Genomic DNA, 24836 nt, shown 5'->3' with positions numbered 1-24836 from the left:
ACATGCTAACAGCTGATGGGTGAGAGTGTGACTAATCAAGTGGGTGTGACAAATTTCTGACCAGCAGCCATGCTTCTTGGAAATGGAGCAGCTCATCAGGCATGAGACATGTATCTGGGCAAAGTGGATGCCCTGGAGAGTGGTTCGTGATGAGTGGGACACGTTTGGGAGTTCGTTGTCATTGGTCACTACTATTAGCCAGCCTGGAGCACTGCTATTATGACTTCTTAAACTGCATGAGGACCATGGCCACTTCCTCAAATTCAGCTTGACTCTCAACTCCCTCTTAAGTCCCTTTATTTTAATTTTTAACATTAACCCCAGTGCTGTGATGCTGTGGACCTGGGAACACTGGCTTTGGCGCTTGTCCCATCGGCCATCTCTTCCTCCCTCTCCTGCCCCCAAGCCATTTTCCAACCTTGGATTAGTCCTGCTGTTTCCTTCAGATCCTTCCTCTACTCACAGAGAAGTGCAAAAACCTAATCTAAAAGCTTCCTTCTTTAAACTATTCTAGAGTCACGGTGGTTGGCATTTCAACAGCTCCACATAAAAAGAGATTTCATAAAATACACTGAAGAAAATAATTGCACATTGTCCTTTGTTTCTCATCTCCTTTAATCCTTTTCTCAGATATGGCCACCATAATTAAATGCAATATTCTGGATGTCAAACTAAAATTCACAGCTTTGATAAATATTAGGCGATTAAGCTATTTATAAAATATATAATTTGAAAATCTGGCATTTCACATACTATGATTATTTCTTCTCTGTGAAGACTAAGTGCTTAGCCACGTGGAAGCCACTGCCAGGAAGGGAAGTTAATAAGGATGTTCACTTGTGAGTTTCAGCTATTTCCGCATTTCGAATGAGCTGGAGACAAAATCTCCTTGTGAAGAACAAAGAGAGGAAGAGGGAGAACAAGAAAGAAGAAAAAAGCCCTACATGCAAAGTGATTACACTGTGATTTTGAAAATGAGTCTCTTCCTCTACGCATCAGTTTCCCTGCAAATCTGGGAACTGGCGTGGATTCTAATGCTAATGGGGTGTCTCATGGAACAGCTCAGCGGGGGTGTCCTACCAGGAGGTCGACCATGTTGGGCTTGTTGTTCCTCAGCGTCTTCACAGCGTGGAAGACATCCACGGTTCTCTGGTGCCGGAGCATCTCACATACAATGCTGATGGCACAGAATGTCCCACTGCGGCCTCCCCCGTTCCTGTCGTGAAAGAGATCAGATGACTGCACTTGGTTTGTCTTTACACTGCATCTTGCAAACACCTGTGGAAACAAGCTATCTAAACCCTGGTGAACAGTAACAATAAAGGGCTGTGAGGCCGGGGGGGACCTCTTACCTGGGCAGATTCTTTTAATTAAAGCAAACGGAGCAAGCCATCCGCAGTGTTTGGCCACAGGTCACCTGATTGGAGAGCCTTTCCCAGCTCACCTCAGCCCTGGTCACATTCTCTGATACAGCACTTCATCAATAAGGGCCCATGGTAGAAAATTTTCAATGAACCTTATTTAGGGTCTGCCAGGAAAATTAGTGTGACAAGTATGGGTTATGTTCAAAGACGTATCTGGCCTTTAAAAACATCCATTAGCAGCCAGGCGCAGTGGCTCATGCCTGTAATCCCAGCACTTTGGGAGGCCAAGGTGGGCAGATCATGAGGTCAGGAGATCGAGACCTTCCTGGCTAACACGGTGAAACCCCATCTCTACTAAAAAAATACAAAAAAAATTAGCCGGGCATGGTGGCAGGCACCTGTAGTCCCAGCTACTTGGGAGGCTGAGGCAGGAGAATGGTGTGAACCCGGGAGGCGGAGCTTGCAGTGAGCCAAGATTGTGCTACTGCACTCCAGCCTGGGCGACAGAGCGAGACTCTGTCTCAAACAACAACAAATCCATTGGCATTTCGTTATTTATCTATAAAACATACAGGCTCTTTTTAAAGAAAACTTTTTACTCTGAACCCATTTTAGATGTGCAGAACTGTTGTAAAAATAGCATAGAGAATGCATATCCAACTTCCCTGATATGAACACCTTACTTGCCCACAGCACATTATGCAAACCAAGAACGTGATGCTGGGACAATACTATTAACTAAACCACACACTGTAGTCACATCTCACTAGTTCCTCCACGAATGTCCTTTTTCTGGTCCAGGATCCAATCGTGCATGTAGTTGTCCTGTCTCCTTAGTTTCCTTCAGTCAGTAACACTTCCTCAGTCTTTCGTTGTGTTTCCTGACCTTGACACTTTTGAAGAGCACTGATCAGTGATTTGTAGAATATAAAGAATGTAGAACACAGAAGTAGAAAGTAGCTGTTGTCCCCAGCCACAATCTGAGAAGTCATCACAAACTATAACATGTAGACCATCCCTTCATTTGGGTTTGTCTGATGTCTTCTCATGACTGGAAACAAGGCCGTGCATTTCGGTAAGAAAACCAGAGAGGGGATGTTTCCTCCTCCCAGGGGTTCAGGATGTCCATCCGTCTTATTACTGGTGATGTTAACTTGCTCACTTGTTAAGACGGTGTCTGCCAGGTTTTCTCACCATAAAGTTATCATCTTTCTATTTGCGGTCAATAAATATCTTGGGGGAAGATATTTTGGGACTATGCAAATATTTTGTTTCTCGCCCACTGATTTGAGCATCCATTGATGGATCTTGTCTGCAACAATTAATTATCACTGTGGTGTTTACCTAATGGTGATTTCCTGTTTCCCCTTCTTTCCACATTCTACACTAAGAAAGAGCTGTCTCTTCTTCCCTATTAAATTATTTATTTGTTTATTTATTTTGTGATTTGTTTATTTCAGTGTGAGCTTATACATAATAATTTTATTCTATCAGCTAAAATCCAAGGGTACTAATATTGATTTTGTTCACATTGTTCCAGCTTTGGCCAGTGGGAGCTCCGTCGGGCTGGCTCTTTTGTTCTTTTCTGACACGCCCCCAGCCTTTTTTATTTCTTTACTTTCTGCAACCACATAATGGTCCAGGCTCATCCCGCACTATCCCTGCATCAACTCTGCAGTCACTCTCTCCTCAAGGAGATAAGGGACCTTTTTTTTTTTTTTTTTGAGAGAGTCTCGCTCTGTCGCCCAGGTTGGTGTGCAGTGGCGCGATCTTGGCTCACTGCAAGCTCCGCCTCCTGGGTTCACGCCATTCTCCTGCCTCAGCCTCCCAAGTAGCTGGGACTACAGGCACCTGCCACCATGCCCGGCTAATTTTTTTTTTTTTTTTGTATTTTTTTAGTAGAGATGGGGTTTCACCGTGTTAGCCAGGATGGTCTCAATCTCCTGACCTAGTGATCTGCCCGCCCCGGCCTCCCAAAGTGCTGGGATTACAGGCATGAGCCACCGCGCCCGGCCATGGGACCTTTTTATTTTTAAACACAGTACACAGTATAACTATCATACCTAAAATAATAACATTACTCTTTTAAAATAATCAAATTTCTAGTCAGTGTTCCAGTTTCCCAGATTGTTTCTTACAGATGCTTTTTAAAAAATCCACATCTAGGCAAAGTCCACAGATTGGATTTGGTACGTATGTCTTGCAAATCTATTTTACTCTGTGAGTTCCTCTTTGCTCTCTCTTTTTTCTTGAGAATTTATTTCTTGAGGAAACAAGTTCATCTCTGTCCTGTAGAGAGTCCCACATCCTAGATTTTTCTCATTCATCACATCTCTGTGATATTATTTAATATGCTGCTTTCTAACTCTGTATTTCCTGTAAATTGGTAGGTAGTTCCAGGGCTTGATAAGCATTTAAGATTTATTTATTTATACAAGGATACTTAAAGTATACTTTCATTAGGAAGCAAGCTAAAAACATCTGGTTGTCCCTTGTTTCATGGTTTTAAGAGTGATCATCATGTTCGGGTATCAGCTTGATCAGCCCATTATGAAATTCCGAATCAGCTTTTTAACTAAAATATAATATACCTACAATAAAGACCATAAGTAGATAGCTCAGTCAATTTTTACCAATGCATACACCATGTAACCACCATTCAGATCAAGATACAAACCACGTTCAGTCCCCAAGAGGCTCCCTCACGTTCCTTCCCCAACTACACCATCAGTATCACCAAAGAAAATCCATTCTTAAGCCTAGCATCATCAATTGCTTTTGCCTGTTTTTCAGCTTTGTGTAAATGAACCAAACACTATGTCTTCTTCTGAGACTGGCTTATTTCACTCTGTGTTGTCTGTGTGATAATCACCCACAGTGTTATATTGGTAGTTTATTATTTTATATCGCTAAGAAGAATTCCACTGAATGAATACCCACTGTACAATTTATCCAACAGCTGATGAATGTTTGGGCTGTTTCTAGTTTTTAAATATTATGAGTAAACCTGTGATAAGCTTATCTTTTGGTAGATGATTCATTTCTGCAGTCATTTCTCAAAGAACAGAAGAGCTCAGCCGCAGACTGCGTATATGTTTAGCTTTGGTAAATGCTGTCAGTTGCCAAATGGTTGCACAGTATTTACTTCCTTCCTACAGTGTATAAGAGCTCCAGTTACTCCACAGCTTCACTAACACTTGGGATTATCATTTATTTGTCTGTCTTTAAAATTTCAGCCATTCTGGTGAGTACACAGTGGCATCTGATCCTGGTTTGAATGTGGATTTGCCTAAAAACGAGTAATACTGAACTTTTCTATGCTTTTTGGCTATTTGGGACATGTTTTTTCTTTTTTTCCTTCTTTTTGAGACGGAGTCTCGCTCTGTCACCCAGGCTAGAGTGCAGTGGCACGATCTTGGCTCACTGCAAGCTCCGCCTCCTGGGTTCACACCATTCTCCTGCCTCAGCCTCTCGAGTAGCTGGGACTACAGGTGCTTACCACCGCGGCCAGCTAATTTTTTGTATTTTCAGTAGAGACGGGGTTTCACCGTGTTAGCCAGGATGGTTTCGATCTCTTGACCTCGTGATCCACCTGCCTCAGCCTCCCAAAGTGCCGGGATTACAGGCGTTGAGCCACCACGCCCGGCTGGGACATCTTTTGTCTTCAATGAAGTCCCTGTCAAGTTTTTTGCCCATTTAATAAATTGAGTTGTCTATCATTTTCCTACTGGCTTGCAGTACAGCAGTTCTTAGAAATTGTGGCCGAGTCCTTTGTCAGACACATGTATTATAAAACTCTCCTCCCACTGCCTTGCTTTTTCACCCTCTTATTGATGTCTTTTGATGAAGAGAAGGGCTTAATTTTAATGAAAGTCCAGTTTGTCAATATTTCTTTTAAGGCTAGTGTTCTGTGTCCTGTTTAACAAATCTACCTGTGGTCATGAAGATTTTCTCCTATGTTTTCTTCTAGAAGCTTTGTTGTTTTACTTTCCCCTTTTGGTCTACCACCTATCTGGAAGGGATTCTGTACACGGAGTGAGGGAGACCGGAGACCAATGTGTCCGGGCAGTCTTCACCACGCCCTGCAGTGCTGTGTTGCAATGGCATCTTTGCTGTAAGTCAGATGACGCTGAGGTATGGATCTGTCCCTGGACTGTCTCTTCTGCTAATTAGAAGATGAGCTGTTTTCTATACTTGCATTAACATTACACCGTTTTTCCTATCAGCTTTGTACCTAATACTTTCGGCAGCTGTTGAAGACCACTGTCTAATCTATTATTTTCATCAACAGTTGCAAAGTGGTGAAATCTTAATTCTATCCATTTAATCTAGTTTTATTAGCTGGGAGATACATATAAAGAAAAACACTCCCTATTTGCATACCTTGAGTATCTGTGGCTCAAGGAACCATTCACTTCAAAGCACCTGCAGGTATTGTCTCAGCCGGGAACTCTCCACCCACAGCCATTAGGTGGCGCTACACTATGCTGAATGCCATCCTTTTACCTCCAAGAGGAACACTGGAGTGGTTTGATTCTTTCCTGGCCAGTACTGGGGGATGCCAATGTAAACTAACTTTGTTTCTTATAGCTAAACAGACCCCTTAGATTTAGATATATAAATGTAAACAAAAATAAACATTCTCACAAGGCCTAGGTCTCATGCCCACCTTGATGCTAAGAGAGCAAGAGACAGCCCCACATGAACAGAGGCAGGGCTTTAGGGAGGGAGGAGTATTCCAAAGAATAATCAAGGTTCTCTTAGTGGAAAATGGGAAGAGATGCTGCACAGGCAGGAGAGAAGAAACAACGGATGCCTCCCACCGTCCACTGTAAAGAACGGCTGATTGCTTTAGGTTTTACATGGAACAGCAATGTCACTGGTTAGTTCTATGGTCATAGCTGCCTCTGGGAAGAGTGTTGTTGACAAGGTGCAGTGATTTAAGAAGTCTTTAAGTCTTCTTGTTAGGCCTGTCCTGGTGCCTCAACTTCTTCGAGTCACTAGTAACTTAGTCCTGTGGGTTAAAGCACTGACCCTTTTTAGAAAGCTACTAATCCCGGGGGGAACGACGCATTATACATCTAGCTCCAGATGCTGGGGGTCTCCAGATGCAGGCAGGGGTAACTGCAAACTATTTTTAGTATTTTAGAAAAATCTGACATATCTAATACAAACGAACTACAGTGTTAATATTCTTTGCTGGGATTGTATCATTTCAGCGTGAGCCTCTTGCTCTGATCAGAGGTTGGATCTGGATTGAAGAGAAATAAAAATAGGGGTGTGGACTGCTAATGAATTCTTTTTGTCATTTTCTTGATAGAGATTTTTTTTTCTTTTTTTTGAGATGGAGTCTCGCTCTGTCCCCCAGGCTGGAGTGCAGTGGCGCCATCTTGGCTCACTGCAAGCTCCGCCTCCCGGGTTCACGCCATTCTCCTGCCTCAGCCTCCTGAGTAGCTGGGACTACAGGCACCCGCCACCATGCCCGGCTAATTTTTTGTATTTTTAGTAGAGATGGGGTTTCACCGTGTTAGCCAGGATGGTCTCGATCTCCTGGCCTCGTGATCCACCCGCTTCGGTCTCCCAAAGTGCTGGGATTACAGGCACGAGCCACTGCACCCGGCCGATAGAGATTTTTTAATGCACTGGGTCCATGAGAAGAAAGGGGGGGATGACAGCAACTAGAGAAAGGTGAGGTTAATAAACTGCTTTTCAGAGGACAAAAGATTGGAACTTCTGGTTGAAGACAACTGTGGGTAGGTTCTTAAGGCTCTTTCCAAAGGAATATCAGTTTCCTGCAGGATGAGACACAATTGTGTTTTGATCGTTGAGAGGCAGGCAGAGTCCTGGGCTTCCAGGGAGACTTCGCAGGCCTGGGGTAGGAGGTGGCATTGCATCAGACAAGGGCACTGACTGGAGAGTAACCCACGCCCTGAGGCGGGTCTGCAACTTTAACTAGGCTTGATCTACCCGGAGTGAAACTTTATTTTGCCTTCAATTTAAGAGAGATCTCATTGTGTACTTCTAATGATACTTCACTGAAAAGTGACATACGCTTATCCTTTAAATTTCCCCAAATTCTCTAAACATCTTCCTTAACTGCCATGACTTTCTAATTGCCTGTTCTATTAAGCCGATTCCAGCTGGTTGATTAGCTACGTATCATTGCCAATGAGAAAATGCAGGTGAAAGTGCTTTGAGAAGCATGGCATTGTCTATTCAGTGGCTCTCAACCTTATTATCTCAACACATTGAAATCACCTAGGCATTTTAAAAAAAACACCCATGTCTGGGCCCCACTCCCAGAGATTTTGATTTAATTGGTCAGGGTGTGGCCTAGGTGTGGGCTTTTTTTTTTTTTTTTTTTTCATTTAAAGCTCCCCAAATAATTCTCAATGTGCAGGTAAGGCTGGGGGCCATGTGTAGCAGGGGTGACCACATTTAGCACCTGCAAAACCTGCTGGCCTGGAAGCCCCATTTTGGGGACACTGGCTGTAACCAAATCCTCCCAATATACACATTCTCCCAAAAAGCACGCATGCGCGTGTGCGCGCGCACACACACACACACACCACACACACACTCCAGGTCCTTTGAGACCTCTGACATGATTTCCAATTGAATAATCAAGTAATGTGATGGTAAACTGGCCTTTGGCTGGTGGGACGGAGCCCTGAGTTGTAGCATTTGTTGATTTCCATGATGTAAATCCTTCTACCATGGATGAATTCAAGTTACCAACAGTTGAAGACCAAGGTCAGAAAATTCCTGAAAACTTAACAATTGGCTTTCAAGAGCCAGTGTTGTTTTTTTTTTTTCTTGGCAGCGGGGGGGCGAAGTGGGGGCAGGGGTCCTAATCAAAAGGTCAGTGCTTGTTCGTACAGCAGTGGCACACCATCCAAATGCAGAATGTGCATATCCTGTTTCCTGAAAAGCCAACCAATCCCTCACTGAGTGTCATGATCACCCCTTCACCTAGACCTACTTATTTCTTCTCCATTTCTAGTGAAACAAAAGACAGAGAACTAGGAGGTGAGAGTGAGTGTGGGGCCTGGCTGTTCTGAAATGAAGAGCTCTGTCAAGCACTTACAAGCAGTGCACAACGGTGCGGCCTTCCCCGCCGTTATATTCCTCTTGCCACTTGTCCACCTGGCGAATGAGCTTCAAGAAGGAGCGCTTAGACACTGGTGTGTCCCTGTACATCGGCCAGCCCAGGAACTGGAATTGCTGCACCATCCGATATCCATCTTGGGGCTACAAAGAACCAGGTAACAATCGGGGAGTGGAAAGAAAACAGGTATTATTTACTGAATTCCAGTGGGCTGATTCCACCTACTTGATCTTCCCATTATTAAAGGCGAGTGCTGCCTACAAATCACCAAGGTGGCTTCTGCTGGCCTGAAGAGTTATGGTTTTTAATCTCGAGCAGTTAAAAACAACCAGGGGTTTTAAATGACAGGCCAGACAAATGACAGGCCAGTGAGGCAGAATGCTTCCCATTCTGCAAAAGCCAAGAGAAAAATAACACAGCATAAGCACTGACCACATTGTCATGTTAAGTGGTAAAATAACTTCAATTACAGGTAAATTACAGGTAATGAATAATTTATAACCTGGAGATGTCTGTGAGCTCAGTGTGAAGATAGAGAACACTGCTTCCTGTGAGCATAATATGGTTTTGCTTATTGATGTTGAATCTTGCTAAGATAGCGATAGTTAATTAATCCTTAGTCATAGTGAAATAGAATTGCAGAATTCAAAAAAGTGTTACTTAGCTTATGGTAGAAACATGAAAACAGCTTTAATCTGGCCACGGCGAAATCACTTGGACTGTATCTTCTGTGGCCTTCAGCGGCATCTGACACGGGTGACACTCTCTTCTTGTCAACACGCTTTCCTCACTGGCTGGTCCTTCTCCCACAGCAGTCCCTCCCTCTCTCTCTGCCTCAGTCTCCCCTTCTCCCAGACCTCTTGCTGACAGAAGCTCCCAGGCTCAATCCCTAGGGTGCTTCCTCTTCCTCTGCCTCTCATTTGATTTCATTCAGACTCATGGCTTTAGATATTACCAATATCCCAATAAGTCATAAACTCATATATCTGGTTCAGCCCTCTCTCTTGAATTTCACCCTTATATTTTCAAAGGCCCACCTGATATTCCCACTTAGGGGCCTAACAGTCATCCCAAACCTATTATGTCTACAATTGAGCTTCTGATCCTCTCTTCATAATGCCCTCCACCCCCAGACAATCCAGTTACATAGGCAGCCTGGACAACAACTCGGTCAGTGTCCGTTCCATCATCCTAGCTCTCAGGACAGGAACCGTGAGAGCCCCCTCCATTCCCCGGGATCGTGCTGGCTCTACCTTCAGAAAATATCAGAACCTCCCCCTTCTCATGACCTCCACTCCTGCTCTCTCCCGTCTCACCATGATCTCCTCTCCCATCACTGTCATTTCTCATGGGGATTATCCCAACAGCCTCCTGATGCCTCTCTCCTCCAGTCTATTCTCAACACAGGTGCCAGAGTGCTCCTTTTAAAATGTAAATTACATCATTGGATTTTTGCACTCAAAACTCTGTAATGGCTCCTTATTTCCTTCAAAGCAAAAGTCAAAATGCTGACAGTGACTGCCAGGCCCTTCCAGCCGGGGCCCCAAAGCCACTGTCCTTCCAGGTGAACTGCTCACTCCCCATCAGATACTCTTGCCTCTGCTCACTGAGCCTGGGCCACGCCGCCTCCTTGCTGTCCTGGCACTCACATGCAAGGCCCTGCCTTGGGGCCTCTGCACTGACCCTTCCTTCTGCCTAGAAAGCTGCCTCTCCAGAGATCCTCAGTGCTCCCTGGCGTCCTCCGTCTTGGCTCACAGGGCACGCATGCTTACAACAGAGCTTGCTTCCCACTGTGCAAGGCCCTAGCACTTTCTAACTCCCCTACTTTTTTTTCCTGTAGAATTTGTCACTTCCTAACTTACTACATTTATTATTATGTCTGTTATTTATTGTCTGATTTCTGACAATAATTCTTTGCTTGACCAAACTTTTGTCAGGCTCCTGAACCTTCTCCTAGGCCTATCCATGAACTTCCTTGTAAAATCCAGTTTTAGCAATTTCTGCTCAGTCACCGTGGGCAAGAACCGCCCACCCCTCAATACCTGATCACGTTTGATATCTGATCAGGTTCCTCATCCTCCACCATTCCCCAGGGATGTCTGGTCACCTGGCCTGCCTTCAGCCAGAATCCCGTTAGGTCAGTTTAGCCAGAACCCTCCTTACTCTTGATGCTTCCCCTTAGTAATTTTCCATCCACTGACCCCCACCCGGCCTGCTGGCTATAAATTCCTGCCTGCCCATGCCATACTCGGAGTTGAGCCCACTCTCTCTCACCCACTGCAAGGTCCTGTGACAGGGGTCCCTGCACCTATCGTGATGGTCTTGAATAAAGTCTGCCTTGCCGTGCTTTAATAAGTATCATTACTTTCTAAATACTGCTCCCATTAGAATGTAAGCTCCATAAGGTCAGGAATCTATGTTTTTTTGGTTCACTGACATATTCCAAACTCCTGGAACAGTGACTGACACAGAGTGAGTGCTCCAAATATTCAGCGAGTGAGAAAATAAATGAAACCATAATCACAGGCACTACAGGCCCGTCTCTTACTCTGGCTGCATTGTAAATGCGGAATATCCTGCTGATGATGTCCTCTTCTAGGTCAGCAGAGACAAATTCCACCTGGATGGGGCCGTGTCTGTGTACTCCGTTTTCTGGCCAGTACTGTGGACACAACTGAATTCAAAACATATAAACACAAGGTTAGTTATAAGAGGAAATTTACTCCTAAGAGTTTGGATAAGGTTAGTATTGACATTCAGTAATCCTTTTTTTTAAGAGATAGGGTCTTGCTCTGTCTCTCCAGCTGGAGTGCAGTGGTGCCATCACAGCTCACTGCAGCCTTGAACTCCTGGGCTCAAGCAACCCTTGCACCTAAACCTCTCAAGTAGCTGGGGCCACAGGTGTGTGCTACCATGCCTGGCTAATTTTTGTATTTTTGGAGAGACAGGGATCTCACTATGTTGCCCAGGCTAGTCTTGAACCACTCTTCTCCAGTGATCCTCTTGCCTTGGCCTCTCAAATTGCTGGGATTACAATTACAGATGGGGGATGTGGGATTACATTACAGATGTGGGATGCTGTGTTTGGAGACATCATTCAGGAATTCTGAAGATTTCACTGACTCCCTTTGTTTTCTTTTCTTTCTCTCTTTTCCTCCCAGGAATGTAGGCTTTTGGACTTCCTTGCTGGCTGATTCCTCAACTCCACCTGTCCTTTTCCTGGGACTTTTTCCTTCATTTTCTCAGAAAGCACCTTTTAGCCATGAGTAATTCTGCTTTCCAACGAGGTCATGTGGAGGGCAGCTGCCATGTCCCCTTTTGCATGGTGAAAGGAACTCTCATCAGGCCCCGGGGAGAGGCACTAGGTGCCACCCCAGGATGTAAGGTACTCAAGATGGCTATACGACTCTTAATGCCCGGATCTCCACGCTCTGCTGGCTGGGATTGCATGTGGATTTATAACCACTATTGGGAATAAGGCTATTTTGTGACAAGGTTTGGAACTGATAACATTGTTGGGTTGCATTTCTATGTTGCAGTCCAAACCCTTGCAGCTCAGATCTAGCAAATCTGTTGCAACAAGAGTAAATGCTTTGCTGTTTGGCCTGGAAGTGGCCTAATTAAAAAAGTAATTTCCTGGAGCCTCAAACTCTAGGTATTGTTGATACTGAGTAACTAGAACTTTTGCATGAATGTAAATGCACAACTCAGTGCAGTAGGAGTGGTGCTGGGCATGGTGGCTTATGAAGGTGCTTATTAGCCAGCACCCCACAAAATTCCTACCCTTGGAAACAGGAAGGAAGAACTGCTAAGATTTTTCTCTTCAAAAACCCTTCTTAAAGCCCCGAAACCTTAATAGGCATTTAAAGTTTGAAATTATACTTCCTTTAGGACTTCTTATTCCTATGACTTTTTTTGAGTAGCATCTAACTTTTTTTTTTTTTTTTTTGAGACAGAACCTCACTGCGTCACCAGGCTGGAGTGCAGTGGTCCTATCCCGGCTCACCGCAACCTCCACCTTCTGGGTTCAAGTGATTCTCCTGACTCAGCCTCCTGAGTAGTTGGGACTAAAGGCACCCGCCACCGTGGCTGGCTAATTTTTGTATTTTTAGTAGAGAGGGGTGTTTCACCATATGGGCCAGGATGGTCTCGATCTCTTGACCTCATGATCCGCCGGCCTCAGCCTCCCAAAGTGCTGTGATTACAGGTATAGCCACCACGCCCAGCCGCATCTAACTTTTATCTTTATGATTTACCTGAGGGACAGGTGGTCTATGGAAAGGCAAGGGGAGAACTACTTTATTATATAACCTGTTTCTATACTGGGCCAAGAGCAGAGGAAGACAATCACCTAATTTTATGCAGAATGATGTGTCACAAAAGGAGGATCCACTGGTTGAATTTCTAGATGATTTCTATTTTCCAAAGGATCTAAAATCTCATTGTCAAAGGTTGCTAATGTTGATTTATACCCAAGATTGCAGGATAGTTTTCAGTTAGCAGTGGGCCAGCCGAAACAGCAATATCTCTCTCTCCATCACAGAACAGTTAAGTTTGGGATTTTATAAGTAAGAATGAAAGTAGTGTAACCATGGGTGCTTTTTATGTTAGCTAAGCTGATAGTATTTTAAAAATTACATTTATTTATTTTTAAACAATGCTTCCATGAAATATTTCCTTCCTCACCAGCACTTCCTGGTGACAAGTTATAAAACTGCCTTGTCAAATAATAGCATGCTGATGTTTATGTTCTTTTTGATGCCCAAAGGGTACCCATTGTTGAAATTAATAGGCATTATGGTGGGAAGCCGAGATGTTATTAAAAGCTGTAACATGCACATTTGAACCGTTCTGCCCATTTTTCTACTGCCTGAGCATACTCTGCTTTCTGCTTGCTTTCTCCGTTCAAGCTCCTGACCAAAAGCTTGCCACTTACACCAAAGAAATATGAGTGACGTGGGTTGTGCTTGCCTCTTGGCACGTTGCATTCTATGCTCTGTCCAAGTAAACCATGTAGAAAATGGCTTAAATGGTGCATAACACGTCCGTGAACCGGACCTATAAATACTTAAAATAGTTGAGTGCTATTCTTGTAGAACTGCAAAGCCTTTACATTCAAATGCTCAGTTTAGTGCTCGCTAAAAGACTGAATCCCAGGAGCCTCTTTTCTCTCACTCTGAAAATCAGCTCTGTCTGCTGAATAGAACTGGAGTCTTTTTGTCTCTCCTACCCACGAGCCAGCCAAGGCTTGGTTGGAGTCCAGATAGTTTGGGTTTAGAATGCGGCTTTAGAATTCCAATGCAGTTTTTCAAACAGAACACACTAGAATCACTGATGTCTTGTTCACTAATATGAACAAAAATATCTCCACATTTCAGAATTCACATTAAGAAAAAAACCATAATGATTCTAAATAAGGAAGAAGTCCCTTGTTCTATAAGTGTCTGTGATTTAAGACTCTAGAATTAGTGAAACTTCAGCCATGCCACTGTAAGTTAGAAAATCAGGATCCTTGGTTCCATTTTGAGTTGGGTCTTTGAAGCTTCCCAAGCCGTGGTGTCTGCTTGTCTTTATAAATGACTGTAAGCTAACCTTCTCAGAGCATCAATGGGGAAGAGTTTTAAAATATTTAAGCTTCTTAAGCCAAAAGGACTGGATAAGAACAAAGATTATCATTATTATTTCATTAACCAGCTTTCAGGCAAGAGCTTTGACAATGTAATGCAGTGCCTCAGACATAATTAAAAACCTTATAGAACTAAATTGAATGTCCATGCCATTTATGGCTGGATGATGGCAAGAAAACAGATTGTAGGAAGGAAAAATCTTGCCATCATGTCCAGTTGGGATGCCGAAATGCTTCAGACCTTTTTTTTTTTTTTTAAAGAAAAAGGAAGAATTTGTGTCTACTGGACAGGAAATTAATTCAGTTCCAGAACAAGTTTTTTCTTAAAACACGCTAAGGTCAAACTTCCCATAATGCCTACTGTCATGGTGATTGTCTATGATTGGTATAGGCCCATCCCAAAGCAATAAATTCATCTCCTAAAGGGCCACTGCGCTAATGCTTGCCTGACAACCTGCTTCAAGAAAATGTGTCTAACCCCATTACTAACACTGAGTCATCACTGTCCAATTCTTTCTCTTTAATGTTTAAGAGAAACTATGCAAAAGCCCCATTTATCATTCCAAACTTCTCTTATCTCCAAGTCCCAGTATTATTTCTTTTTAATATCTTTACTGAAGCATTGAGAAAACTAATTGCTGTGCCTTAAAATTGCTTGCCTGTCTCCGCTGTCACCCCGACACTGTCACCCTGTATGACGATCTCTACCTGTAGGCTCCCGGTGAGCCGTGCCAGGAAGCACAGAGTCACTCCAGGAATGGGATCAGGGGCTGTGTCAAACGCTGTCTTCCCTTCTCCACTGTCCTCTGGTTTGCTCGTTCTGCTTTGGCTCTGCGACGTTCAGGTTCCTGCTGAGCTCCGACTCGGTCTGCGACCTTGTCAGCCTCCAGTGATATTTCCATCTTTTAGGAACAGCTCAACTTCTGGCCCTGTCTTGCCCTGTCACCTCAACCGTCTATGATTTCAGCCTGTATTTCTGGTTTCAACTGACTTTCTAACCCCTAATTCCACCTGATTTTTAACTGTTGTGTTCAGCATCCCCAGTTCTCAACTTCAACTGGCACTTGAGACCTGGCACTAGGGCCTGCACTTCTCAGGTGCAGACAAACTCAGTGTGCAAACAAATTTGACCCCCTGGCACTAGCTCTGACTGTACGAAGTCTGGGTCTCACCTGGGCAGGATCCACATCATTTAGCATAACTACGGATGTGCAGTGATAATCCAGGACCAGTCTCCAAAAGTCTTTCACTGTGTTTGGCAAAGGATGCTGGGTGACTATAAAAGCTGAAGGCTGTTTATAGCTCTGCAAACACAAACAAGAATGCTCCAAATATACTCAGGAAAATGGGAAGAGAAGAAGCTAAGTTATTTCATGCAGAAGGATACTTGTGGCACAAAACACTGAACATGTTTAACAGCTGTTGAATTCTGTCACCATTGTCTGTACCAACATAGACTAAATATAAACTTCTCTGCAGAATAATAGTGATAAAAGTCTTACTTTGATACCAAGAAAACTTAATTAGTATCTCTTATCAATTTTTAAAATATTTCTGGTAGAGAGGCAATATCGAATCTATATATAATTATCTTGATGGAGAAAATTTAACTTTACTTTTAAAATTACACATAATTAAAAGTTCTGCTTTTTCTAAAACTTGTTTGCTAGCAATTTGTATGTGTGACAGTGTTCTTATTTCTGCCATAAAGAATACATGTACTTTTTTTTACAGCTCTGAAGAGCTTCAAAAAAGTTTAGGTACCTTTTATGATATGACACCAACAGAATTAAAATTTCCATGTTAGCACAGCACATCCCCATTCACTCATTCCATCAACTGAATAGCAACAAGTAAACTGGCAAACAAGTAATGAGGTGTGCTTTCCCCTATGTTAACTACAGGCTAAATTACAGGAAAATGAACTAAAATAATGCTGCAAACCTATTAACCCATTTTCCTGCCATGGTGACTTAACAGCTGTCCCCTGCTCCCCGGCCAGCAGGTTAAAAGTCTCAGCGCTCAGAGGGGAACTGTGCCATGTTACATTTACCGATACTTCTGGCCTGGTGGTCTCTGAGAAACCAAGGATATCAGCCCTGACACAAAAACATATGTGGAATGTGAAATCTATTTTTTGTTGGAGAAAAAAGTTTGTGTCTTAAAAAACAAAAGGGCTGGTGAGCAGAAGGGGAAGACCCACGCCTGTTCTGCGGTCTCCCCAGTCACCCCAGCCTCGGACCCATGCGGGAAGCGGGGCACTCACGTCCATGAGGGCAGCGTTGATGTAGTTGCTGCTCTCCCCGTCGATGGTGATGAGGAAGGGCAGGCAGCGGTCTGGGGGCAGGATGTCCATGCACCGGTTTTTCTCATGGTTCCGGGGCAACAGCGCGATGCTGCAGTCCTCCACTCGCAGCGTTGGCGTCACCATGTTTAGGGTCTGCGTGAGAAAAGAAAGGAACATGAGGACAAGAAGGCTTGGCAGTGGACTCCTCTCACATGCAGTTTTGGAAAGATGCAAACTTTCTATGGCTGACTGCAAGATGGTCCCTTCCCCTCCCCTCCCCAACCCTCCACAGTTTGAGTTTTATTTCTTTTGCTCCTTGGATTTTGTCCACTGACAGTGCCCATCAGACACAGGGGCCAGAGGCAGAGGCCCTAGAATTAAGAGGGTCCCTAGAATTAAGGGTCCCTAGAATTAAGAGCCCTCAAGTCCCAGTGGAGTGGGACACCTGGGGATTTGGAACGTCAGAGGTGGGGGAAGAGTCTGGCCTTGAGTCAGGTACATTTGGACAAAATGCAAATGTGAGGAATACAACGGAGAGCTCTTGGTTGGAAAGTCTTCTTAACACACACTGCCGTGGTGTAACTGCGCCATGGTTATGCTGTGGACAAGGAGCCACAGTGCTGGGGACTACTCCGTGTCTGCTTTCAGAGGGAAGGGGTGGAAATGGTTGTTAGACCAGTGGTTCTCAACCAGGTATTTCTGTCCCCCAGGGGGACACCTGGCAACGTCTACACATGTTTTTGTGTGGTGGTGACGCCATAGGCGTCTCCTGGGTAGAGCTCTGGGTTGCTACTAAACATCCTACAGAACAGCATCTGCCAGCAAGAGTTACCCAGCCCTGAATGCCAACAGTGCTGTGGAGGCCAGGGAACCTTGTGATTCAAGGGCTCACAGTCAGGTGCTGACCTTGAAATCCTTCTTGAGGAGCAAGTCACCGTGCAGTGCCCCTCCCTTAGGCATCACTTACCCGGAATTCCTCTTTAATCTGGCTTGAGTTTGTCTGTGGATCCAGTTTGTTCATGTCATAATACAGAGACCTAACTTGGGAAGCAGGCACAGAGGTGTCCCCACAAAGACAGGCTTCCAGGATGGCATCATGGATAAACACATACTGCTCCTGAAGAAGGAGATGGAACGAGTTACTGACTTTAGAGAACCAGAGAAGGAGGAAAGACGGTATCAATTTCAGCCTCACATCATCAAGAGAGTGGAGACAGTTTCTCCAGAGAGAAACACGGTCCAAGGGCTCAACTGCTAGGAGACTGGGGTGCAATGCCAAATATTATACAGATTGATTAAAACCAATCAGACCCAATACAAACCACCACACGCACTGCGGCACCATGAAAACTGTGGCTGAAGACCTCTGTCATTCTGATCCTACTCACTTGGAACTCAGTATTTCACATGAGGAATGAGCAGAATTTTATCTATGGTAGGATTTGCTGATCAAAATAATAGTGCAAAGAAGGTTCAGAAAAACTTGGCATTACCATGAAGACAAGAAGTTCGGAAGTTCTTAATTCAGAACGTAGAAGTACTTAGAAATTCTTATTTCAGAACATAAAAGTTAATATGATTATGAAAGCTCTTAGAAGTACAGAGAGCTGTTCTCATGTATATGTAAACATGGGGCCTCTAATTCTGATTTGGCACTGACTTTTCTTAAAATTCCTTGGTAGAGTCTTATCATATTTATTATTAATCTTTAGTTATATGAGAAGTTTAAAAAGCCTCTTATCACAGCTAATTTGGTTGATTTCTATACATAAATATGACTTTTAATTATTTTTTTCAACAACCTCTTGTCCAACAGATTGATTCCCAAAAACAGCACACTACCAGTAAACAACACCTGAAAAAAGAAGATCCAAGTGAGAAATGGGAGTGGTAACATTTGATTGACTATAAAGTATATTAAAAGATAAATTATTATGATTATTATCTTTCAAACACAGTATCCCCTTTCTAAGGAAAAGAGCCCATAAAAGCAGCATTTAAAGTTTCTGTTATTTTTATGTTAGCTAAGAAAATGGGATTAGGTTTCCCAGAGGCTTTCATAAACTTAAATGCACCATCTAAATGTAAGGCGTTCTTACTTCTTCTTTACTTCACTTCATGAATCATTTTCCAGGTGGTCGGTGTGACGCCTACTTAATCAAATATGAGTAAAAATATGAATGTCCTAAGAGCAGGATGTAATATTGCTTCTGAAAAAATGGAAATTCCTGATATACCTTGAATTTCCACTTACAGAGTTACTAGTTAGTATACAGTACTTCACAAAATGGGCAAATCCCCAGGACGCCAGACACTGGGCAGAATTTTTAGGGTCAGGAGGCTTCTGTTCTTCCCGGGACCCTGGGAGAAGAAAAAAGTGCACAGAGATAACCCTTCAGCCACTATTCTCAGGAGCGGTCTTGCTCTGGTTACCAGCTAGTTTAAAAGAGATAATAAAAGGAAATGGTATTGAAAGTCTGAGCACTTAACAGAGACTTTTTTGGGTCCCTTAATACAGAAAAATGTGCAAATTTGGGCTCTTGATTCTGTTACCTGGAAAACTCCTGGGTTTGTGTGGTTTGTTTACGAGAGGAAAAACAAAAAGGACGAAGGGAGGGAGGGAGGGAAGGAACAGGGAATGCCAGGTAGATCACTTGAACAGATAATTGCCTGGATTCCTTGTGCCCTTGGCCCTGAAATGGGGAGATGCAGGAGAGAACCCAGGGACCAAGGCCCCAGGCTAGGTGATCAGCGGGAGTACCTCTGTTTGCACCATGTTCACCCTCCGTGACCGCAGCTCCCTGACGCAGTTGTAGATGTCTACGACCCCTTCCCTTTCGGCCATGTCCAACATGATATCAATGACGATGAAACAGCCAGTCCTCCCTGCACCAGCACTGAATGAAAAGGGGGGTCTGTCAGTGGAGGAAGAAGGACCACACTGCTGCTACTGCTTTTTAAATTTTTTATCAAGGTGAAATTTACATAATATAAAATTAAACCTCTTAAAAGGTACACTCCAGTGGCATTTAGTGCTCCCAAAATGTTGTGCAACCATCACCCCTCTGAAGTTCTAAAACATACTCATCATCCCAAAAGGTGGCCCTGAACGCATCACCCACTGCGGTTCCTTCAAGAGGCTCTGGAGCTCTGCTTACCTGCAGTGCACCACCAGCGGGCCTGCACTGGGCGGGCTCTTAGACTTGACTTGCCGCACGAATCCCAGCAGGCCGGTGGCATGGTAGGGGACCCCATGATCCGGCCAGCCAGTGAAGTGAAACTGTCTGATCTCTCGGATTTCATGCACACCTCTCTGCAGTAGTTGGTTAGCCAGAACAAGGAAGAGAACAAGGGAAAACAAACCACAAATAAGCAGGGATAGCTGGGGGAGTGGAAATGGTCCCCAGGTGCAAGTCTAGGGCCAGGAAACAGTGGACTGCTGGGGAAGGAGGCCATCCTTAGATCTCACACACAGTGTGGAAGGCATTGTACCCTTAGGAAGACGTCTGGGTATGAAAGGGAGATGATGTTTGGGGAAAATGCTAATTTTTAGGTGTAATTCCAGCAAATGGATGAATTGGTTGGGTTGTTTGAAATTCCTTTCTAAAAAGTAGACTATGTTAAAGGTTTGTCTCACTTAGATCACAAGGTGGCTGGTGAGGTGAGAGTCTGTAGAGAAAGAGGCACAGAAGAGGGGCCAGAAGAAATTAAAGGATGTCTGTGTTCTCAATACCAACTCCGTGTTGGGGCTTTCCGGCATCCAGGGACCTCTCACAGCAGGGACTGGAATGGTGCACACTCACTGAGCATGCTCAGATGATGCTTGCAGTAGGAATGAATGAGGACACCTTTCCAACTAGACAGGTCAGAGAACTCATTTGCATTTACAGCTCTGTTTGTCAGGTTTCTCTTTTTAATGTGGGTAAATATTTTACCCATTCATCCAATTGCTAGCAATCTGAGTGACTACACTGCCCCAGGCATTATGTGAGGTACTAGGGCTACAGAAATATGTTTTTGAGTGGCGGTCACAGTCTGCTTGTGGCAAACAGGCATGTAAGCCAATATATACTATGGGAATCGAAAGATATTTTTGCTGGAATTCTATGCTAGGTCAGTAAACTGAGGGGGAGTTGCCTGCCGCTCAACTGTAGCGAAGGCAGAAAGAAAGAGACTTTACGGTTTGCTTTTGGTTTTAATTTACTTTTGTTTTGAGAATAATTAAGGGAATTTATACCTGTCAATTTTGTTTTCTAAGTATAAGCTTATATATTAAGACTGTGTTTTAAAGCAAAAGACTGTTTTGAAAACAAAACCAGAATCAACTCTGCATGTACATCTAGGATCAAATTAGACTTTCTTCCTTCTCTCATTCCATGATCATTTTCTGAACTGTTTCTGCATTTGGTTTTATTGTATCTTAAAAGTAAACACTCAACCTTATCACTTTCACCATCAATCATTGTTCACACATACTTAGTGAGCAAAGAAGAAATTCAGAATTTTTATGTGCTTTGAAAGACCAGAAAAGCAAACAACTGCAGATTTCGAGATAAGAATTGCTTGGCACCCATGTGTTAATACGTCTTCATTTAATAACCCACAAATGCTGAAGCTTTACTTCTCTGTGAAAATGCCATTCTTTACTAGAGTTTAAGCTATAAGGAATTAAGCAGTCAGGGATTCACAAATGCAAATCAATATTGTCGTCTGCTAAATAGGCTCTGTGATCCCAGAGTAGTATGATTAGGTGGTTGGGAGCCCAAATTCCTTATCCCTAAAACCAAGGGAACGTTTGCCAGTCCCAAGGTCTCCCTTAGAAAATATACAGTTGAGGCTGTGTCACCCTCAAAACCCCTAGAAAGCTCCCCCAGCTTTCTGCATGATGACCCAGGTAGGAGTGATCCCATTTTGGTGGTATGCATTCCCATACATAAACCGGGAAAGCTTACTGACGGTAAATATTTTATTCCAAAGGGGATAAAAGGGCATATCTTTCTCCATATCCTGGTGGGTTTTTGGGGAGTGAGAGCATGGGGTGTGCTTCTCTCTCTAGCTTTGTTAGATTTCAGTTCCAGCATCCTCAAATCCTGAACTACAGCTCTTAACTGATCTAAGACTCTTTTTCTGAGCAAGGTAAATATCAGTTTCTGGAAGGTAGAAACATTTCTCAAAATTAAACCTCCACCCTTGAATATGTTTGCTATTAACAAGAGTGGCAAAGGTCATGGCTTCTGGTCCAGCTTTCATTCTTGTTCATTGACATAGCAGTGTCTCCTTTTTTCTGTTTTGGAATGTAACACATTTGGGGAAGAACATCATAGATGTCATCAGTGATCACAGCCCAAATACCTCCCAATTTGATACTATTACTTCCTGATTTTTCATTATAACAAGCCATTAATGTTATATATAAAAATGTTAAAGTCACTTAATTTTTTTTTTTCTTTCTGAGACAGGGTCTCATTCTGTTGCCCAGGCTGCAGTGCAATGGCGCAATCATGGTTCACTGCAGTCTTGAACTCTCGGGCTTAAGTGATCCTGTAGCCTCAGCCTCCCAAAGTGCTGAGATTAACAGGCATGAGCCACCACACCCAGTTAGTCACTTAATTTTGAACCAAGTCATACAATAGTCCCTGGCCCAAAGTGGGTGCTTAAGAAATACTTGTGAAATGAATAGTCATGTTCTGTCTTGTATAATACATGTTCTGTCTTGAAGACAGGAGGATCATCTTCTCATGCCCTCTCTGAATCCTAGGCAGCTCCTGGGTAGCGAGAATTCAGCGACCATTGTCAACTTTGTTTCTCCCAGGATAGGCAGGGGTAGATTCACCAGACAGCCTAAATCCATGGAGACTTCAGGGGTGTCTTCCTTCTGACACTCTGGGTACTGTGTATTATTTAAAATCTGTTTAGCTTGGAATCATCAGGTATGTGGGAAATAAAAGACAACAATCAGATGCAAAGCAAGAATTCATGAGTTCCAAAGTGCATTGCATCTGCCTGTTTTGCAGAGCAGAACCCAAATCCATTTTCACCTTTAGGTCCCTTGATGCAACATGCTCTCAAAATAGAATCAGAATTGCAGGCATCTCAAAGTACATGCTTACCTGTTTTCTTCTTTCCTTTCTAATGAGAAAGTTTAAAACCTACAAGAAATGTTCTACAAAAGTACTAATGATTTGTTTTCCTTAAAGATTCCAATTGCCCGGTTAGAAAATCACTAACGTGTCATTTTGATTTCCCCAAATGCATTAACAAGCTCCTTCTTCCTTCTCTTCTCTCCACCACCTCTTCACTGGTTGTCTAGTGACTAAAATAACTGGATATTTCAGACACATTTCTGTGCAGCTGGGAATTCAGGGGAGTACAATAAGAGGTTAAAAAAAAGAGGAAAGAAACAAACAAACCCTTCCTTTAGCTACAGAGATGTATTTTCAGCTTATTAGAGAGCTGAGTATTGTTCAAAAAAACTCCATGTTTAAGTGATGGCTTTTGGATGATTTTTTTAAAGAAAAAAATATTGAGGGTCTTTTATCGCTGTTTTAATGCGGTTATTCATGAGTGCTCTTGCCAACAGCCATACAAAAATCCTCCATGTGTTTCTTTTTTTTTCCAATTCTGCCTAAGAAGGAAAAAATTGACATCAAAGTGTGAGGTTCAGAACTTGAAGAACTGAGTCAACCAGAACTCCTCATTCTTTGAAGTCTCCAAGCTTTCTGCCTGCTTATTAAAAAAGACAGGCTAAGAAAAAAAATGCTAAATAGTATGAGAAACAGATTAAAATAAAGTCTTTCCAGTTTTGTGATTCTATGACAAATTTGGATCTGCAAACCAGGAAAGGTAGTTCAAAACATCAGACTAAATTAGCCAATAAGCAGATGTTGCAATTTCCTTGATTTCCTAAAACTGGTCTTGTTCATCTAAAAAGAGCATTTAGATGCAGTGAGAATATAGAGTGGAGAGGAAGGCCAAAATCCAATTCTCTAGCAATCTGCCTATAACCCAGGTCTTCCAATTAGACCTGCTACTATTACCTGAGCATAAGCTGAACAAATTCACACCAAGATCCCTAAGTCCAGGGCAGCTGTGCAGGGCTCATTTATGGAGAATCAACTGGATAGAAAAGTCTGTGGATCTTTGGAAGGCAGAGTGTTTCTCAGCCATATCACCTCCACTTTCCCCAGAGCCTACCTGTGACACTTCTCTGGATGGACTGCAGTTTGCTTCACCTCCGGCCCCTCCCTATGTCAGCAGAAAGAGGGGGAATAAGGAAATTCCCTGTTATGCCCTACAGTGCTTCCCAGAGAAGAAGCCCCATCCATGCACATGGGATGAGGCAGGGCAGAACGAAAGCAGAGCATTCACGGCCCCAACACCAGCGACTACTAGAGGGGAAAACCAGTATGGGAGTGAGCATGAATGAATGCGCTGGCTCATGCAAGAGGGTCCCATGTCTAATGGAGATCAGGCACTTAGGTTTCCAGGTAGGTCACTTGCACCTGGAAAATCCATCAGTCCACATTAAACCAGAGGTTTGGAAAGCGACAAGGAAGTGAGAGATTCCAGGAGGAGTTAGGACCTGTGTCTCAACACTGATACTAACTCCATACTGGGAAATGCATATGGACATACACCATGAAGGAAATTTACCAAACTGGAAGGACATTTATCAAAATTTAACAAACTTTGTTCTGTGAACAAAGAAAGAGAGACGGGCAGAACAATATCAACCAGGGAAAGAAAATAAACAAATAGACATTAACTTTTGGTTTACTTGCAAAATATAGATTCTTGTGAAATGAGAATGATTTGTTTTAAAGATGGAACTGAGCTGTTATAGAATCAGAGGGCAAGGTGCAATCTTGAGAAACCATCAGATAGCGCCTACCTGCATTGAGATATGAGCATGTGTAAAGTATCCTAGATAAGTTAATGAGGCTAGTATGGGACCACTAGTGTCTGACCACAGCTTTTAAAAGCAGTATGAAAACTTACCTTTTCAACAGCAAATGTTCTTATCACATATTCTGCCAGTAGTTCTGTTTCTATTAGGGTAACTTTAATGTCTTTATATATCTCTGTGTCATCTGGCCAATATTTGCAGCATTTGACCTTTAGAAAACATAAAAGAAATTATGGGTTTACAGTTTGGTTTTTTTGGAGTTCCTCCCATGATGGGTCACACTATGATTTATAGTATAAAATTTGCACACACAAGTTAATTGTATACTCAAGAGCAAGGTCTATTTTTTGTAGATCACCTGTGTTTTTATTCTTCTCAGAAGAAAACAATATTTGAGTTAAGGGAGAAGTAAAACCTAGAAAAATGGTCTAAGTTTAAAAAATTGTATTTTTACCACAAACATCCCAGTTACTGTAACCATTCATTTCCTGTGCATCTCTACTCAGAGAACGGCCTGCAAAAATAAACTGTGAAGGAAGTTTGCA

General features: G+C 43.1%; 1 protein-coding gene across 10 annotated transcripts in view; it reads right to left on the bottom strand.

The window, feature by feature from the left end:
• PTPRM (protein tyrosine phosphatase receptor type M) overlaps window positions 1–24836 on the bottom strand; it is an 835156-nt gene that overhangs the window by 11171 nt on the left and 799149 nt on the right. For 5 of the 10 annotated variants that reach the window (XM_030810732.1, XM_030810733.1, XM_030810735.1 and 2 more), the window contains 10 exons: window positions 24384–24500; window positions 23580–23630; window positions 19544–19698; window positions 19147–19282; window positions 17353–17502; window positions 16365–16538; window positions 15271–15402; window positions 11021–11146; window positions 8452–8615; window positions 1081–1216 (listed from right to left, as the gene is read on the bottom strand). In XM_030810732.1, coding sequence (XP_030666592.1) covers window positions 1081–1216; window positions 8452–8615; window positions 11021–11146; window positions 15271–15402; window positions 16365–16538; window positions 17353–17502; window positions 19147–19282; window positions 19544–19698; window positions 23580–23630; window positions 24384–24500 — 1341 coding nt within the window. The remainder of the gene's footprint in view (window positions 1–1080; window positions 1217–8451; window positions 8616–11020; window positions 11147–15270; window positions 15403–16364; window positions 16539–17352; window positions 17503–19146; window positions 19283–19543; window positions 19699–23579; window positions 23631–24383; window positions 24501–24836) is intronic. The other 5 variants (XM_030810737.1, XM_030810734.1, XM_030810738.1 and 2 more) reach the window with 1 other exon arrangement.

Source organism: Nomascus leucogenys, chromosome 4 (genome assembly GCF_006542625.1).
Source record: "Nomascus leucogenys isolate Asia chromosome 4, Asia_NLE_v1, whole genome shotgun sequence".
Classification (NCBI taxonomy): Eukaryota; Metazoa; Chordata; class Mammalia; order Primates; family Hylobatidae; genus Nomascus; species Nomascus leucogenys.
This window is presented reverse-complemented; position numbering and strand designations above follow the sequence as displayed.